Below are 18,890 nucleotides of genomic sequence, written 5' to 3'. Positions count from 1 at the left end.
CGATCTATAACAATTACTTTTATATTACTAATGGAATTTCTGTCTAGGTATATTAAGGTCATATATTTCCCCAGCTACACCAAGAATTTGAAATCGTTTAGCGTTACATTAACATTAAAAATAACAAATAAATATAGTTATGCATACCTTCAGGCTGCATTTCTATAATCTTTTATCTTGTTCCGAGAGAGCGCTTTCTTATAATCAGGGGTAGCTTCATGAAATATTGCGTACTCTCGGGCTGCCATATGTAATAAATTCTCATTTGACAGACATTTTTTTCTTATGCTTATTGAATAATATAAATAATTTTCATTTCGTTCAAGACAAAAAAATCGCTTCACAAACCGCGTCTGCAGGGATTTGCTAGAGATATTTTCAGCATAAATCTAAATATATATATTTTTAAAATATTTCAGTATTGTATAATCGTAACGAGACTATATTGGTATATTCACTTATACCACAAGCTAAAAATATTTAAGTAAATTCAATACTTGTTTGTTATTGATTTCAGGCATCATTTCCATATTACTTACTTATATTCCAGATGGCGCTTTAGTACGTCAACATCAGCTATAAAACTAGCACACTTTTAGGCAGCTAATTAAAGCATTGCAAAGGATATACAGCTGATATTTGAAGTTAGTTTCCCCATTAAGACAAATCTTAGATACAATATGGTACATCTATCAAACAGCTAATTATTACACAGCGAGCAATATTCCATATGAATGCAATAAATAAAACGTGTTATTTTCAAGTATGTCAGTAGAATTCTTTTTTGTTTATTGCACAATTACAATATACATGTTCTCATTCATATAATTTATTATAGCTAAGTTACTTACGTATATATATATATATATATATATATAAAATATGTGGGGCTCTCTTTCCGTTATTTCTATTACTGAGTTTGAAGGACGAGGAAAGGGGCGGGGTCGGGTTGCGGTTAGTTTTAACAAAACAACAGCGATGCTTACAAAGAGCTGAGAAAGCAGAAACTAATATTAAACTAAAATTACACATAACTTAATAGTTTAGTTCTTCTTCATACACTTTCTTTTGTTACATTTTTATTATTGTTTTGTTTTGATTTTCGCATCAAATTCATAGCTCCAGGGCAATAGTTTAACAATTTCAACAGGCTTGCTTAATAAAATAATTCATTTCTTTTGTTAGGGTGCGTTCTTAGCTGTGCTATATGCCTCTGAGTGGCATATAGCGTTTAACTAATATGGTACATGGACTTTTTTTTGTGTTTGTGTTGTTTTTTTTTTTCATAGGTTTTTTTTTTATAAAAAAAATAGTAGAATTCGTTTTGAGCTTAACAAAAACGCAAGCTAATTAAACTAACAGATTGGAGTAATATGCACTCATCCGTGTCTATATATGTATACGTATGTATGTAATAAATATTTTTTTCTTTTCATTTTTAGTTGTATTGGTTGTTTGTTGGTGTTTGCACTAAATTAATTTAAAATGTATCAATAGTCTCTATATATACTTTTTGTATTATGTATACATATATAAATATATATATATGTGTGTTGTATAAAAATATTCCTCTTCATTCGTATAATTTGCTCAAGTCTTAAGAATACAGTTGGTTTTCAATATGAATTTGAAAGTTTCTTAGCGCGCAATGTGCGCGCTTTAAAAGGGGCGGGTCGGGGCGTTTCTTTGCTCTTTTCATACAGGGTCAGTTTGTGTGGGGGATGTGGCTGGTGGTGGGGGAAGGTCAATTAGCTCAAACTGACTATGGGTCTACACTAATACTACTATATATCGATATATGCATTTAAGGCTAGTTAGTTCTATGCAGTTACAAATAATTATATCATTTCTTGCATGTTTCTTGTTGCTGTTGTTGTTGGCATGGTTGTGGTTGTTGTCGTTGGTCTGCTCCAACTCTTTCTCTATAAGGCACAGATATTTGTTACATCAGTTTCATCTAGTTTCTCTTTTATACACATAAATACTTTTCGCTTAATGCAAATAAATACCAAAAATAATTACAAAAATATACAGCTCAGGTGGGAAGGGATCCCAGTCTCCCAGTCTCCTTGTGGGAACTACACCTCGACGCCGTAGTTGCGGTCGACGACGTAGTCGTAGCGCTGCTGCTCGCCGTTGGCCTCGTTGGCATTGGACGTTGCTGGGACGGGTGTTGTAACAGGGGCTGGGTTAATGGCTGGAGTGGGCGTGGCAGGCAGCTTAGACACTGCACCGCCTGTTGATCGATGGTGATGCTCACTGAGATTCTTATTCCTATTGCTGCTGGCCACCAGAGCCGTATTGATGGCAATGGCTGTCTCAGCCACATTATCCTCATCGTCGTCCTCCTCCTCCTCCTCGATGGCCTGCGCATCGGGCAGCAAGAAATCATTGGGTAGCTCAGGCACAGACATGCCCTTGCGCGTGAAGAAGAACATTTTCTCTCTGCAAAGTAGAAAGAAAACTGTTAGCAACTGGAGGGGCTCTTGCCAGGTCTATATAGTGAACTTACTTGAAGGAGACCAAATCGGGGCAGCCTTTGGGCACCTTGGTCTTGCGTAGCTTGTGAATTTCTTTGGTGGTCTTCATGAGCAGCTTCTGCAGCAAACGCTCCTCGGGGCACTTGGTGGGATCGGCACGTGCCACCAGACGCTGGAATTCTTCATTCTCAATGGCCCAGGCCGCAATCAGCGGGTCCTTGTTATCACAGGCCTTCTGAAGTCTATAAGCAAATGGCACACTGATAAGCACACGAAGGGCATATAGACTAGATTTCTGAGTATACTTACACTTCCTTGAGGTTCTGCAACTTGGAGATTTGATCGTTGAGAAAGTACAGCTTGCTGTGCTGTGCCTGCAGATCCAGCTCCAAGTCCAAGCTGGTGCGTGGTATGTGAGTATGATGCAGTTCTAAGGGAGAACAGACATGGTTTAGTTATATTCAAGTTGCGAGCAGGTTTTTCGGATGTACTCACTTGTGACTGACTTGGTCGCCTTTGGCTGGAAGCGCAGGGAGCGTCGCTCCACGGCGCCGCGATGGAAGGTGTGGGGCGTAACACCAAAGTGCATGGCCGAGTCGGAGTCGCTGCGGTTGAGCCGGCAGTTATAGCGATTCTTGCTGACTGCCGCCGAGGGCGTAAATGTCTGCGAACGCTTCACAGGCCTGTCGTCCAGCAGCTGTGTCTGGTTGCGCAGCTTCTCCGGCGGGAAGGCGCAATCCGTGTTAGTCTCCTTGTCGGCATACTCCTGCTTCATGTTCTCCAGATAGGCGTTCAGCATGCATCCAGCTATAGAAACAGTTTCAAATACGAATTAGTTAAGAGCATTAGCATTTAAATAGTTTCCGACTTACAGTGCGTAAGGCCGAGAGTGCCGACCAGCTGCTGCTCATCCTCCTCCTCATCGTCATCGTCGTCATCGTCGCTGCACTGCTGCTCATTGAGTCGCACATGTTCGGGCAACTCTTCGGCTATCTGAGCTTGCAGCTCCAATGGCGGCGCCTGATTGCGCGTGAGCGTTGAGGTCTGTGATGAAGTAATTGTGGACTCATCCGAGGATTCCTCTCTTATGTTGCTGTTGTTGTTATTGTTATTGTTGTTGTTGTTGATGATGTTGTTGCTTGCGGCAACGGCGGCAGCTGCTGCCGCAGCGCTTGTGGAGGGCAAGTCCAGAGACTCAAAAGTCGGTATAAATTTGGAACTGAGCACGTTGTACCACTTCAGCGTGGAATCATCCGGATTGAACTCGGCCATGCTGATCTGCACAGTGCCCTGCAAGAAGAAAATTATCACAATGATTAGAGTTTATTTTGCAAGTAGCAGAGCAGATGGAACTTACAATAATCTCCTCCTTTTGGCCCGTCATGGTGACCACGGTCACCTGCAGGCTCTTGGTCAGCAGCTTGTCTAACGAGATGGGCACTGCGAATGTGTCGTTGAACACGGGCTTTTGGAAGTCACCTAGCGCCTTCGTGCGTATGGATGTCAGCGAATTGGGCAGCAAAGCGGCGCGTAAATACCTGCAATGGCAAAGCCAAAATGAGCAACTGCATCTATCATATCAGGCATTGTACTTACACTTGCGAGTTGTCCGTGGTCGCTGTCCACAGCGCTGACAAATTGTTGGCACGCTCCAGGGAGACAACGAGCACGCCTTCCTGTTTCAGATACTTCAGGCCGATCTGGACCTGGGCCAGTTCCTTGCGCGGCAGATGCGCACGGGATGCTTCAAAGACACCGGAATCACCGGCCACAGATTCGTTGCTTACGGCTGCCGAAACAGAGCGCGTATTCGAGGTGGAGGAGGAGCGGCTGAGCATCTCTTGTGGCAGATCCAGCAGCGAGGGTTTCTCTGAGATGGGGGACAGCGGTCCGTTCAGGTTGAGCGGTGAGGAGAGGTTGAGCTTCTGCAGCTTCGCCTCCAGCATCATGCAGTCGAGCACCGTGGAGTCCAGATCGTACGGATGGGTGCGTACAGCAGCCAAGGCCATGGGCACACTTGGTGGAGCTGTGTAGGCGGGTGGTGCAGGCATCGCATTGGCATAGGTGGGCTCCTCTTTCAGCGCCGCCTGCGCCTGCGCCTGCGGCTGATCGGCGATCGCATTGTACTTCATAGGCGAGGCGGGTGGCGTTTCTATGGAGAGGCTGCTGCGCGGCGACAGCGACACCTCCGAGGCGGGCTGCGGCTGCGTCTGCTGCTGGAGCTGATGCTGCTGCTGCAGCTGCACGGCTGGGTGCACGGGCGGCAAGCGCTGGTGCTGCTGGAATAGTCGCTGCGATCGCCGCTGCAGATCCACCACATCGATGGGCGATTCACCCACGGCAAATGGATCGATGTAAATGTCCGTAAAGCTGAGCGCACTCTTGCTGCTGGCTGTGGAGAGAGAGCCTAAGCTGCTGCCGCTGCTAATCGAGAACGTGCTCTCCGAGGAAAACGATTTGAGTCGCTCTTCGAGCAGATTCGTGGACTTGAGCGCCTCCTGCAGCTTGGCCAGCAGCAGCTGCTTCTCCTCGTGGAAGCGCAGGCGATTCGCCACGCATGTGTTGGTCGCCTCGTATGCCTCTTTCAGATCCTCCTCCAGCTTGTGGCGCGTCTGTTGGATGACCAGCTTCTCCTCGGCGCTGCGCGATTTGAGCGAAATGCTGTTCAGATCGTTGAGCAGCTTCTCCTTCTCCTGTATGAGCAGTATGCGATCCTTATCAGACTCCAGCTGGCCGGGCTCGATGCGCTCCACATGATCGGCCAGCTGCTGCTGCAGCTTCTTTATGTGCTTCCTCCACTCCGCGTACTGCAGCTTCGTCTTGGCCATCTCGGCAAAGCGGGCGCCGCCATTCAAGTGCTCGCCGGCGCCACACAGATCCGTCTGGCTGGCCACGCACACACGATCAAAGGGCGACGTTGCGCTGAGCAGCTCAGCGTTCTCCTCGTTGATCTGCTGGCGACTCAGCTCGTTCTTGATCTGCACCAGACTGCGCATCAGCTCCTCGCGCACCTTCTCGCCGGAGACGAGTGACTTGTGCACCTTCAGCATCTCCTCGCGTATCGCCTGCACCTCGGCAATGTCGTAGCAGCCGTTCTGGCGCGCATTGATCTTCTCGCCCACGGAGTAGAGCGTGTTCATGCCGCGCTCCGTGTAGGATATATCATTGGTAATATGGTTCAGCTCCTGTTTCAGTTGACGCACACGCTCACGCGCCAGCATCAGATCGGCACGCAGCAGTTCGGGATCGTGTCGGCTCATAGAGCTAGACGACGAGCATACTGTAAGCGAGAGCATGAGAGAGCGAGAGAGAATTAGTTTAGTTTAAAGCTTTTACGAGCATAACAATTAGATAACAATACTCTACAATCTCATTGAATAGATTGTAGAGCATTGTAGAGTTGATTAGATTCTTAGAACTTTCATTATATATTAGATCAATATAGTCGTTGACCTAGGACTAGACTACCTAATTTATATATCAAATATTTATGAGTTGGCTTAAAGCATGTTTATAAATTTAGCTCTCATGTCGACAGCCATGTCCGAAAATATTTGCTAATAAGCTGACAAGAATGCGCTTATCATTTGCTGTGAAATCTCTTATCGCTGTTGTTCGACAGCAACAGTAATTATCAAGAAAGACTGTAATCGGTTAGCCCAGGTGTGATATACTTACAGCTGCTGCGACTGGCCGCCAGCTTGTTGAGGTGGTTGTATTCCTCCTGGGCAAGATTCAGACGCTGTTGCTTCACATCGTACATCTCGCGTTTGTTCTCCAGCTGATCCTGCGCCGCAGACAAATAGTCGCTGAGCATTTGCTCCTGGACGCTCTTCCACTCCTGCCGCGGATCCTCCAGCTGCGTGGTCTGCGCAATGTGGTTGATATAGTAGCGTCCAATATTCGAGTCGTACGCCTCCTCCCAGCCCACAGGCAGCTCATCGCCCACACAGTCCTCGAAAGATTGCGGTTTTGTGTAGCTGGAAGAGAAATATGACCAAAATAGAAATAAATAAATCAAATAAATCGAAATTGGTCAGATTCTCGTTAGCCAGGTGTAACTTGTTTGGCCGAGAATATTTAGCTTATCAGCTTGTTTGCATAGAGACAACAAATCGCTAATGAATTTCCGTCGAGAAGATTTTGGTTAGTATTATATTTTTTGGCCCTATCTAAGATGTATCGTAACCTGTTTACCGTCTCTGGCCAACTGTTCCCACGCCGGCTAATTGGAAGCGTTTCTCTGGGCCCATTCGATAAGATTAGCGACAACTTTTTGTCTGGTATTTCCTGTGTGCATTTTTAGTTGTTTTTTTTTTTTTTTTTTTCATTATTTATTTACTTTTTTTGTGTGTGTGTGTTTCGGTAAAAGTGGGCAAAAACACACACACGAATACTTGGACATATTTCTTAGACTACAAATATTTACCATGCAGCATTAGCACTTGCCTAATGGTATGTCTACTCTCCTGCAGCGCTTTGTTGTTGCCACACAAAATGCCCCAATGCCCCGTTGTTCCCCCAGATGGTATTCGCCATATGCCTAATCTTATCGAGGTCGCAATTTTCCCGCTGCGGCAAAAGAGCTAATGACGATGACGTTTGCTGTTGTCTGTTTTTACTGTTGTTGTTGTTGTTGTCGTTTGTTGTTGTCTTTATTTCTTATTTTTGTTGAGTTATTTGTTTGCGAAATTTAATTTCAATATCAGCGCAGACAACAATATTTTCACATTCCAATGATAATTACTAATCTTCATAAATTAATTGCTCCAATAGGTACACACACACACACACGCACTCTCTTTGATAATGTGCTTTAATTGAAAAATATATTTGTTGTTTTCTTTAAGGCTGGCATATTTATATGATTTGTTAATTAATCATTGCTGTGGAATTCGCGCGGCCATTAAAAGAGCAGCGCGCAAAAGGCGGCCCGGAGCGATAATAAAATGTGCGCCAGATACATACAAATATACATATATAAGTACATATACATAAACATATACATACATGTATATAAAGAGAGAGCGTACAGCGTGGCTCAACTGTCGGACAGTTGCGCATTCTGTCTGAATTTTCCTAGAATAAAATTTGCTGGCGCGATAGCTGCAGCTCACTGCACAGATATGAGCTGAAGCAAAAAGTATCTACCAGTTTGCATATGTATCTCAACTGCACAATTCTTCAGTAAGTAATAAAATCAAAGATTTTTTAAACAAATTCGTAGAATAAATCATATCGCATTTGCTATGGGTTTAAAGCTGCTCAAATAGTTCGATGAGTAAGCAACAGATCATAAATCGATTCCAATTTATTTATTTATTTTTTATACCCTGAACCCATTGAAAATGGGAAATCAGGGTATAATGGTTTTGTTGAAATGTATGTAACAGGCAGAAGGAGGCGTGGCAGACCCCACAAAGTATATATATTCTTGATCAGGGCGACGAGCTGAGTCGATTTGGCCCTGTCCGTCTGTCTGTCTGTCCGTCTGTCCGTCTGTCCGTCTGTCCGTCCGTCCGTCTGTCCGTCTGTCCGTATGTTTGAACGCGTCGATTTCCGAAGATATAAGAGCTAGAGACTTGAATTTTTTTTTAAAATGACCGTATATACAGCGCGGACGTCGAGTTTGCTTTTAAAATTCGAAAAATCATCCCGTTATGTTTTTATCGACTAAAAACATTCAAGTTCAAATCAGATGCCTCTATAGCTAATTGTGAATGATTTTTCTTTTTTTAAATTTCTCAAATATTCAATATAATATGTAGATCATATGCTGAAAGTTTCATTAAATTCCGTTCAGTCAAAAATTAATAAAAAATAATCAAATATTTGGCCAATTAACAAACGCACGTGCAGCAGCTACAACAAAAACATCACATCAGCTGTTAGTTTCGTTTAGTTTTGGTAGATGGCGCAGCAGCAGTGAATCTATTTGAGTTTTGCCAGCGCCACCAGCAGGAGTGGGGTGGCCTAGTGTGTTAGCTGCATGACGCTCGATCAAGAAGTCGCGGTTCGAATCCCGATCGGTGCAACACTGATGTTAATTTTTTTTAATTGTTTCAAAATATTTTTATATTTTCATAAATGCGTTTTCTATTTAATTTATATTTTTAAATACCTCGAAATTGAAATTTTAACTATACTTTATGTGCGTTTTTAATAGTTTGGTTATTCTAGCAGATTCTTAGAATCACATCAGCAGTTAGTTTCGTTTAGTTTTGGTAGATGGCGCTGCAGCAGTGAATCTATTTGAGTTTTGCCAGCGCCACTAGCAGGAGTGAGGTGGCCTAGTGTGTTAGCAGCGTGACGCTCGATCGAGGAGTCGCGGTTCGAATCCCGATCGATGCAACTGATATTAATTTTTATACCCTGAACCCATTGAAAATGGGAAATCAGGGTATAATGGTTTTGTTGAAATGTATGTAACAGGCAGAAGGAGGCGTGGCAGACCCCACAAAGTATATATATTCTTGATCAGGGCGACGAGCTGAGTCGATTTGGCCCTGTCCGTCTGTCTGTCTGTCCGTCTGTCCGTCTGTCCGTCCGTCCGTCTGTCCGTCTGTCCGTATGTTTGAACGCGTCGATTTCCGAAGATATAAGAGCTAGAGACTTGAATTTTTTTTTAAAATGACCGTATATACAGCGCGGACGTCGAGTTTGCTTTTAAAATTCGAAAAATCATCCCGTTATGTTTTTATCGACTAAAAACATTCAAGTTCAAATCAGATGCCTCTATAGCTAATTGTGAATGATTTTTCTTTTTTTAAATTTCTCAAATATTCAATATAATATGTAGATCATATGCTGAAAGTTTCATTAAATTCCGTTCAGTCAAAAATTAATAAAAAATAATCAAATATTTGGCCAATTAACAAACGCACGTGCAGCAGCTACAACAAAAACATCACATCAGCTGTTAGTTTCGTTTAGTTTTGGTAGATGGCGCAGCAGCAGTGAATCTATTTGAGTTTTGCCAGCGCCACCAGCAGGAGTGGGGTGGCCTAGTGTGTTAGCTGCATGACGCTCGATCAAGAAGTCGCGGTTCGAATCCCGATCGGTGCAACACTGATGTTAATTTTTTTTAATTGTTTCAAAATATTTTTATATTTTCATAAATGCGTTTTCTATTTAATTTATATTTTTAAATACCTCGAAATTGAAATTTTAACTATACTTTATGTGCGTTTTTAATAGTTTGGTTATTCTAGCAGATTCTTAGAATCACATCAGCAGTTAGTTTCGTTTAGTTTTGGTAGATGGCGCTGCAGCAGTGAATCTATTTGAGTTTTGCCAGCGCCACTAGCAGGAGTGAGGTGGCCTAGTGTGTTAGCAGCGTGACGCTCGATCGAGGAGTCGCGGTTCGAATCCCGATCGATGCAACTGATATTAATTTTTTTTAATTGTTTCAAAATATTTTTATATTTTATTAAATGAGTTTGGTATTTTATTTATATTTTTAAATACATTGAAATTGAAATTTCAGCCATACTAAATGAGCATTTTTATTTGTTGGGTTCAGGGTAGTATCTAGTCGAGCACTCTCGACTAGAATTTTCTTACTTGTTTTTATATGTTTAGTAGGAAATAAAGGTTCTACGAGTTAGGCAAGTATTGGCTGTTGTCGGCATGTCGGTATATATATTTATTTAAATTGCTCGAATGACTCAGCACATTCCAGCAGCCTGTTCCTAATTTGTATACCTTTTTATTATCAGCTGATCAGCTAGTTATGATGTCGTTAGGGTGACGACGTGCACTTGGTCAGGGACGCAAAATTTAAAGTTGACTTGCTATAGGCTGTTGGACGATAAGCAATCATTCAACTTGCATGTGCTTCACATTGGGTTTAGTTGAGTGTGCTTCTTTTTCGTGCACCGGTACAAAGTGCACATATAAACGTTTACCTTAGATACAATAAAAATCGGTCAGCAAAAAGTGCAGCCGTAAATAAATAAACACAAGTACAGACAAAACGTATCCAAAGACATGTCCCAATCTCGGAACAGAGTTCGCGTTTGCTGCTGACACACAAAGAGATCTGGCGATCGACAGCCGGCAGAGGCAGACCCGAGAAATCGAGAATAGGAAAAACGCGGTGAGGGAATTGCGGATTTCATAATTGTAAAATCGACGATCTTTTTTTTTTTTTTTTTTTTTTGTATTTATTTTCATTGGCTTTTCCACGTTATTCAATGGCGCACAGTTGATATCTGCTTCGGCTACGATCGAGCATTGTTTATTTGCATGCGAGCCAAACTGTGTAAATAAACATAACGATCGTCCAACTGACACATCAATATCACGTACAGCCCTCAGCTATACATACATGTGCCGAGTGATATAGCCAAAGATAGGGCAGCTGCCAGCTAAGCTCGTAACTCGTGCTTTATTCGATTGGATCCCTGCAATCGGCACACTTCAAAAAAAAAAAAAAACAAAAAAAAAAAAAAAAATAAAACAGATCAGCGCTCGAATCTTTTTCCAAGCAAAACTATTCACGTTAAGATAAAATATTGAGTTTAAAAGTTAGATTACCATTAATGGACAAAACTGGAATATAAGTTGAGCTCAGTCTGTATTTATATGTTGAGCTTCCATTGTGAAATCAAATATATTCTCATTCTCATTCTCGCCCGGTAACACTAGATTCTGGATTCTAGCACAGAGTTTTTTGCCGACTACACAGTTAGTTTTGAAATTTGAATAGTTTGCAAGCTATTTCTGTTTCATGAATTCAAATGAGCCGCGCGTTTGCACAGGTGGCAAATTGTGTGGCTAAACGCAGCTGGCTATAAAATATATGAAATACAAAAAAAAATGGCTATAAAAAAGTTAGTTTTTTTTCTCTTACAATCAGCTCGAGTGGCTGAAGTGCAGGCAAATTTTTCTGGTTTTCTATTAGCGCTTGAATCGGCTCACTTTGACCTCAGCGAGACCTGAGCAAATCAAAAATCAATGAATAGCTGAGTGGGTGGCTGGTTTGCCGGGGCGTGCCGTGCATTGTGGCATCAAGTAATAGGGCTTCCTCTCAGCTTGCGCTGACAGCGACCCGTTGGCGTTGGCCTTTTAGTAGTTGTTGGCTTAACTAACCAGCTAAACAGCTAACTGCCTAACTGCCTAACTGGCCAACTGACTAACTGGCTAAATGGCCGCAGCCCACATTAAACGTGGCGCTCGGCTCAAGAAAACTGCATAAATTAAATAATTGTAAACAAAATATTTATGGCGCAGGGCGACGCTGTAATAAATTCGCGCTTTAATAAAAAACAAATAACACAAAATAAAGAGGCCCAAACAAGTTTCGGGCCAACCAAATATTTCAGCATGAATTTCGTTGTCACAATAGCGACAGCTACAGTAAAGCATGACTGGGCATGGCTGCCCATACAAGTGGCCATTGATGGTGTTGACCACCACCACCACCAACAACAACAACAGCAACAACTTTAGCGACTTCGAAAAGCTGTCATTAGGCAGCACTCAAACGAAATGCAAACAGATACATATACATATGTATTGTACATATGTATTTTTATATAGAAATATATATACATATGTGTATATGCAGCTATAGACACACACAGCATAGACACATTTGTATAAACAATATTATTTAACTGTTTACGACGCGTTTTATGCTAATTGGCCCGCTCATAAAACGTATTTCTCCAAATGATTCTTTGCATATATAGAAACATACAAATATATTTGTCGAAAGATATTTAGTTTTTTTTTTTTTTTTTTTTTTTTCGTTAAGTGACTTTTGGTTATATTTTTGGATTTGTGTAGATATTTTATTCAAGTTTTGGTATTTTTTTTCCCCTGTTGCCGACTCTGGCTTTAGGCCCTTGGAAACTTTTGTTTTCGGCAGCCTTGTGACAGAAAACAAATTAAAGAAGCGTCAAAGTTCTGTTCTCTTTTATCTATTTTAATAGCCGATCATTAATTCAGTTAAGGAATTTCCAATTTGATCGCCCTGGCCCGAACAGCATTTAGCAATTCAAATTCAATCAGAGACGAGGCAGGCAGCAGTTGAAGTCGCATTTCGATAAATTTCATAAATCTCCGATCAACATAGACATTAGAGGGCCCAAGATAACTATCAGCTACCTTAGTATTTATGCAGATAAACATACATACATGCAGAGATATCTATATGCTTGTCGCTTGGGCTTAACCAAATCACGTAGTCACTGTCAAGTTCTGCTCTAATTGTTTACTCTATATTTCTACGCTTGTTTTGTTTTTAACGGAACTGAGATAATAAACCACACGCTCTTCAATATATAGTACACAAGCACATAAACGCACACACACACATACACACACACACTTAGAATACGACAAAGACAACGATTTCCGGTTTATATAAAAATATAAATATATATACATATACAATCGCATGGCCCACTTGGCCCCAGCTCAGCTAAGCTCCGCTCAGCTCAAAGATCACAACAACAACAGCAGATCTTTATGCAAAAAGCACAACACACACACACACATGCATATCTACATAAGCATTAAAGACAATTTATCAGGCAGGCGATCGAACATCACCTTGACATACCTACATGTATTTATAGGTACGGGCCGAGAGTAAATAAACAAATACAGTTGACGCAATTGCTTCTCAGTTAACTGCATTAAATGTTACGCTATGGTCGTTAGGCATACGTATAATCCGAAGATCGTACGATCGTCACATGTTAAGATAACTCCGGAACACTTCAGCTGAACGTAAAAATGTTTTCGTTCAGTATTGAAAGACTTGATAAAAATATTAATCAGCATATTCTAGTATATCTGCGTCATATAGGCGTGTCATATATGGCCATATGATTGTCATATAAATGGAATGTTTGAACAGCTATCAAATAATCGGTAGGTAAATAGGTTTAGATATATTTAGAAACTCTTAAATAAGATTTAAGTGCATTTTATATTACCTAATATGATCTAGTTGAGTATAATTAGTATAAATCATCTAGATAGAGAAACCATCATTTGAATTTCCGTGTGATTCCAGTTTCAAAATTTAAACACATCTCACACAATTGACAGTTCGATAACAATGCATAACTTATAAAGAGTTATGGTTACCTAGTTCTATAAAGAATGCCGTCAAAACTATTTCATATAGAGCTGTGACACACATAAATTGGAATGGAGCGGAATTTAGAGCACAAATAAATGTTTTCATATGATTATCACATGTTTTTGCTGTTCGGATTGGCTTGGCTTGGCTCTTGTCTTTCCCCGAGTTGGGTTGGGTTGGGTTGTGCTCGCTCGAGTTGACTCGCTTATCAGAGGAGGCGTACAAAAATATTTAAGAGCTTAATCAAATTAAGCTATAAAGGTCGTACGTCGTTTTTATCTTATCGCACATTTGCTCGTCGCTCGTCGCTCGCTGCTATTCGCTGTTCGCTGCTCGACGTTGTTAAAAGAGAAATAAATATGAAAAAATAAGTATCATTTAATGTGTATATTGCTCTACGATTATATTTTGTATAACTTGTTTCAGGTGTCGTTCACATTCTGCTGCCTGCTATTGCCTGGGGCTGCGGCTGGAGCTGGGGCAAATTAAAAAGATATTAACTGCATTTCCTGTGCCCCATGTCTCTCACACTTTGACTTCCTTCCGGCGCACTTTTCATAATTTCCCGCCGTGCAGGGTCTCCGTAAGCGGAAATGCTGCACTTCAAGCAATTTGGTGTGGAGCTTATCAAATGCACATTTTATGAGCCACCTCTATGCATACTTTATAATAATTTCGAATAGTTGGCTCAAAGTCAATGAACTGCGCATGCGTCAAAGTTATTTTTCAGCTTTTAGCCTTCTTTTATGGTTTCCATGTCCACAGACGTTACTACGAGATAAGCCTAAAGCATTTTTCTCTGGCTCTATTCTTTATCTCCAAAGGTATTTCACAATCTTTAGAAGGCACACAAAAACACAGAGCAGACTGAAGAGAGTTGGGTGTAGATATCTATGATATTTGTGTGCCTTTCTTTTAGAGTATCGATATTTGGAGTTTCGTAAGTGGGTGTCAATTACTGCGCTGTGAGATCGCATAGGTATACGTATGTATGTATGTGTGTGTGTGTGTGTGTGTGTGTGTGTGTGTGTGTGTAAGCACTTTTCGACCTCAGGCCGTGCGGCCATTTAAATGGCGTGGGCTGGATGACATTAGTCACAGAGCCGATGGGAACTACAACATGGAAGACCCACTTATGGAGACCAGTGACAGCTCGTATGAGCCAAGTTGTAGTTGTTGGCTATTGCTGGTTGCTCTTTGGCGCTTTTAGCGTTCATTTCGAAATCACAAAATGTCTACCATAAATTCCAAAGTGAACAATTGAAATAAATTTTTGCGCCATGCGCAATGCCAACTGCATACAAATTAACTATTAAAAAATTCATAGAATTTATACACAATCATACACACACGCACACACGTGCACAATGAACAACAAAAGCGCCCACTTGGGGCAACAGCTCAGTGCGTCCCTCTTCCTCTCCATCTCTCTCTCTAGCTTTGTGTGGCTCATGGCAAAAGCAAAAGCAAAGGCAAAATAAAATTAAATTGAAATTTATGATATTTTATGACTTGTTGACGGGCATTTTTCGTTTTCTTTTCTTTTTCTGGGTTTAGATTCGGAAAAGCGTTTGTTTACTTTCAGCAAGCACTGTTTGAAATTCCAAAAACTTTGCCGAACGTATAGAACAAATAGCAAAAATAAGATCTATGTATATGCTGAATTACCCAGAAAATACCAAAAGAAAGCTGATGCTGAGGCTTTTGCTGGCCGCAATACCCTGTAAATATATATATAGAGATGGTGTGCAGAAGAAGTATGCGAGAGATACTTTAATATGCACGACATAAGTATAAAGGATCAACGGTATGCTAAAGTTATCTTTTAGTTTACTCAAAATTTCGCCATCTGATTTTCATTCAGCATTGGAATAAAGAGATCCACTTGGTCTTTCAATTGAATAGAAAGAGTCTATAGTTGCGTCAACATTTTCTCCATTTATACACAGACAGGGTATTGACAACCTTAGAGAACTACCAAATTATACGGGCCAATGGACAAGGTGAACTTTCTGGCCATCATTCGTGCCATTGATCGATGGGCGCTTTGACGTCTTTGAATACACATACACATACATATATAGACATGTAGATACAATATAGATATGTGTATGCCCCCATGCATATGCTAATATGGGCCATCATATCGGAGAGAATTTGTATACATTTGCCAATAGTTCACTGTAACAAGCGTACGAAATTGCTTTTGAAATTCTTCTTCATTCAAACTTTTGGCTGCTGCCTCGCCTTGCCTTTGCCGCTCGCTTTTGGGAAATATGCAAACGGTATTCGGTACGTCAACAAAAATTCGTGGTATGCGCATTATAAAGCTTTAAATTCGACACGACAACTCGGAAACATTTTCGTGTCGTTCGAGACGCCCACATGGAACATGCCAAGGCACCCAAAAGATACACACACACACACATGATCAAATATTTCACATAAAATTCCTGGTAAATACAATATATATAAATATGGCGGTGTATGTGTGTGTTGCTCTATACAGAAACCTTGACAGCGTCAAGAGCAGCACCAGCAGAAAGAGAAAAAACAAACAAGTGCAAAGTTTGCTTTGAACTTCTTGGACTGCAAAGTGTCCACCTGTGCAGTTTCTTTGCCTCTTCCCAGAATTTTCAAATTGGCTGATCTGGCTGCAGATACACTTTCAAGCTATAGATACTTTAGTATCCGTTGTAGTTTCCTGTGTTATTGAACGACTTTTTTAGTCTATTGATGGGATGGCATTTCTAGATACTTTTTATGGCTAAAAGATACTTTCGATACTCTGATTCTTTTCGAGATAAATAAATATAATTTCGCCCAAATGATTTGCAGTCCATAGTTATTTTAACATGATCGTGCGTCTGCCCACTCCTAGCTCTATAATATAAACTCTATAGTTGCCATCAGCATAACTATTACCATTACCATAGCCATCTACGACGACGTCGTCGTCGTCGCCGTTGTCGCTGTTGTACTCTGTCATTAACAAAACAACTGTTGCGACCTTCACATACCAGAGCAGCCAAGCGACTGTGAGCCAAGCGAGCAGCAGCAGCAGCAGCGACAACGAACAGTTGAGCAGCCGACTGCGCAGAGCGCATGGGCACATACGTATGTAGATACTTACATACAGATACATGGGTTCACACATGTGCATGTATGCATGCGTGCATGTATGTTTGTGTGTAAGTATATCGCATATTGAAATAATAATAAGGCGAAAAATCCATCTGAGAAACGTGAATGCGAATGCGAATCGCGAAATGACGACGACGACGTCGACGACGAGGCGACGTCAAAGTCTCAGACAGCAGTCGACAGCAAAAATTTGTTATATACTATATAGACTTGTATCTGTATCTGTATCTGTAGCTGTAGCTGTATCTGCTGCTTGTATCTGATAGAATGTGCTCGTAATAATGCGCGAGTGCGCTGAAAAAAGGGGGAAGTTGCATTGTAAATATGACGAACGCTTTAAGTTGAGCTGGGGGCGCATTCCTCGCATAAGGTCGAGCGTATAACTGGGGAGGAGGGCACTATAATCATACACACTCACACACCCATACACACGCGCTGGTTAGCTGGAAGCAAGCGTTACTTTATTTAATTTTTTTTCTTGCTGGGAATCCGGCCATGGGTAACGTCTGACAATACGAAAAAAAGCAAAAATAAAAATAAAATGGGAAAAAAATTATAATTTCTTAGCAATTTCACAGCAAAATGTTGAAGGAAGCGAGTGAAAATTTCTTTGGAATCATATTAAATCCAATTTGTTGCATTTGTTGCCAGCGAACTGTAAAATATGTGTATGTATAAACATAAATTTAATTTACGTTTCGTTTATTTATTTATGGATGTTGCTCAAGTTCTGTTTTCGCATTCTGAAATTTTTTTTGGTCAAATGAAATTTCATAATTTACAGCTGCCAATAACAAATACCAAAAGAGATATACATATATACATGTATATATATATATTTATTTCAATATTTCAAGCAGCCAGACAATTTGATATATTACCCTCGAAAGTGCATAATATAATTTAGAAAATACCCCCAGTTCGAGTGCATGCGAAATGAAGAATTCAGCATTTGGCCGCATGTGCATAGAATATTGAATTTATTTATAGACGTTGATCTGTTTGGAAATTCTTAGCACGAATGCAAAGAGCAGCAAAAATATTTCAACAATTATTGTACGATCGCGGAGGGCATTGCGATTCGGTTGTTAGGTTTGTAACTTAAATATAGATAGACACATAAATTAATAGATTTATATACAACTTAAAGATATAACTTAAAGAGATAGATAGATACAGCTGTAGGCTGCTGCTCAATCCCTTTCTGTTCCTCAGTCATCTAACTGAGAATTATCGGTTAGAGTATGCAATCTTCGGTATGTCCATGCTGCTTGCTTTATTTCGCTTTATTTTGTATTTATTTTTGTACGATTTTTGTGTCAGTTTTCTGTGCGCACACTTTGTAGACAGTTTGGCAATTCGCATCACGGCCAAAAATTATTTCAAAAATTTATTCATTAATTTCGGCTCATATATGCGCATAGTATATAAACATATTTTATTTTTGCTTTACATGCCAACAAGCAACAACAACTACAATACAATGGGCTCAAAAAATACTTTTCGACAACTACAAAAAATGCCAACAAGAATGAAAGCTGCTGACCAGAAATAAAAAAAAAAAAAATAAATAAATAATAATAATAAGCAGAGACGAGAAAAATGCCCCATGTCAAATGGGCCAATTAACATTTCTGTTATTTTCAGCTTTTGTTTTCAATTTTTTTTCTCGATTCATTTCTTTTGTTTATAAATAACGAAGAATGTTTTGTTTGACTTTTGTTGTACGCAAAAATATTTGTTCGTTGTTATTTTTAACGTCAGGTCATAAATAAATAAATCCTTGCATTTCGATAGCCCTCGGCCAGCTCTGCTCTGTGCATTCGCCTAAAATATTTCTCTATATACATTTGGTCGTAATCAAATTCCCCAAAAAGCGAATTCCACGATTATTGTATCCAATATTCGCTGTTGTTTGTTTATCTTTTTCAATACAGACATACACACACACAAAGGCAGACGACTGAAAACGTGAAAGATTTCCAATTTTATGGTCAACGCTCGTGGCATTCTTAGAAATTTAAAATAACTAGTTATTATTAGCTAGAACCAATTGATTTCAACATATTTTTGCCTATTTCTCGTTAAAGAACTTGATACGGTTCTGAGTACACTTCAAGTTGAAGTTGGGGTAAAAGTCTTTGAGTATAGTTAGATGTGTTACGGAA

At 40.5% G+C, this 18,890-nt stretch overlaps 1 protein-coding gene across 2 annotated transcripts in view; it reads right to left on the bottom strand.

Annotated features, from left to right (window-relative positions):
* Positions 1 to 753: 753 nt before the first annotated feature.
* Positions 754 to 18,890, bottom strand: part of kibra (WW and C2 domain containing protein kibra) — a 28,412-nt gene continuing 10,275 nt past the window's right edge. Inside the window, exons 1-9 of one of the 2 annotated variants that reach the window (XM_089472948.1) lie at positions 6,930 to 7,527; positions 6,159 to 6,460; positions 4,077 to 5,760; positions 3,838 to 4,018; positions 3,353 to 3,770; positions 2,976 to 3,287; positions 2,790 to 2,910; positions 2,513 to 2,722; positions 754 to 2,445 (exon numbers count right to left, since the gene is read on the bottom strand). In XM_089472948.1, the coding sequence (XP_089329074.1) occupies positions 2,079 to 2,445; positions 2,513 to 2,722; positions 2,790 to 2,910; positions 2,976 to 3,287; positions 3,353 to 3,770; positions 3,838 to 4,018; positions 4,077 to 5,760; positions 6,159 to 6,297 (3,432 nt within the window). In that variant the 5' untranslated portion in view covers positions 6,298 to 6,460; positions 6,930 to 7,527 and the 3' untranslated portion in view covers positions 754 to 2,078. Of the gene's footprint in view, positions 2,446 to 2,512; positions 2,723 to 2,789; positions 2,911 to 2,975; positions 3,288 to 3,352; positions 3,771 to 3,837; positions 4,019 to 4,076; positions 5,761 to 6,158; positions 6,461 to 6,929; positions 7,528 to 18,890 lie in introns of those variants that run through there. The other variant, XM_018000266.2, reaches the window with a different exon arrangement.

The sequence above is a fragment of the Drosophila arizonae genome, chromosome 2, assembly GCF_054131065.1.
Source record: "Drosophila arizonae isolate 15081-1271.41 chromosome 2, UAZ_ARI_1.0, whole genome shotgun sequence".
Lineage (NCBI taxonomy): Eukaryota > Metazoa > Arthropoda > Insecta > Diptera > Drosophilidae > Drosophila > Drosophila arizonae.
This window is presented reverse-complemented; position numbering and strand designations above follow the sequence as displayed.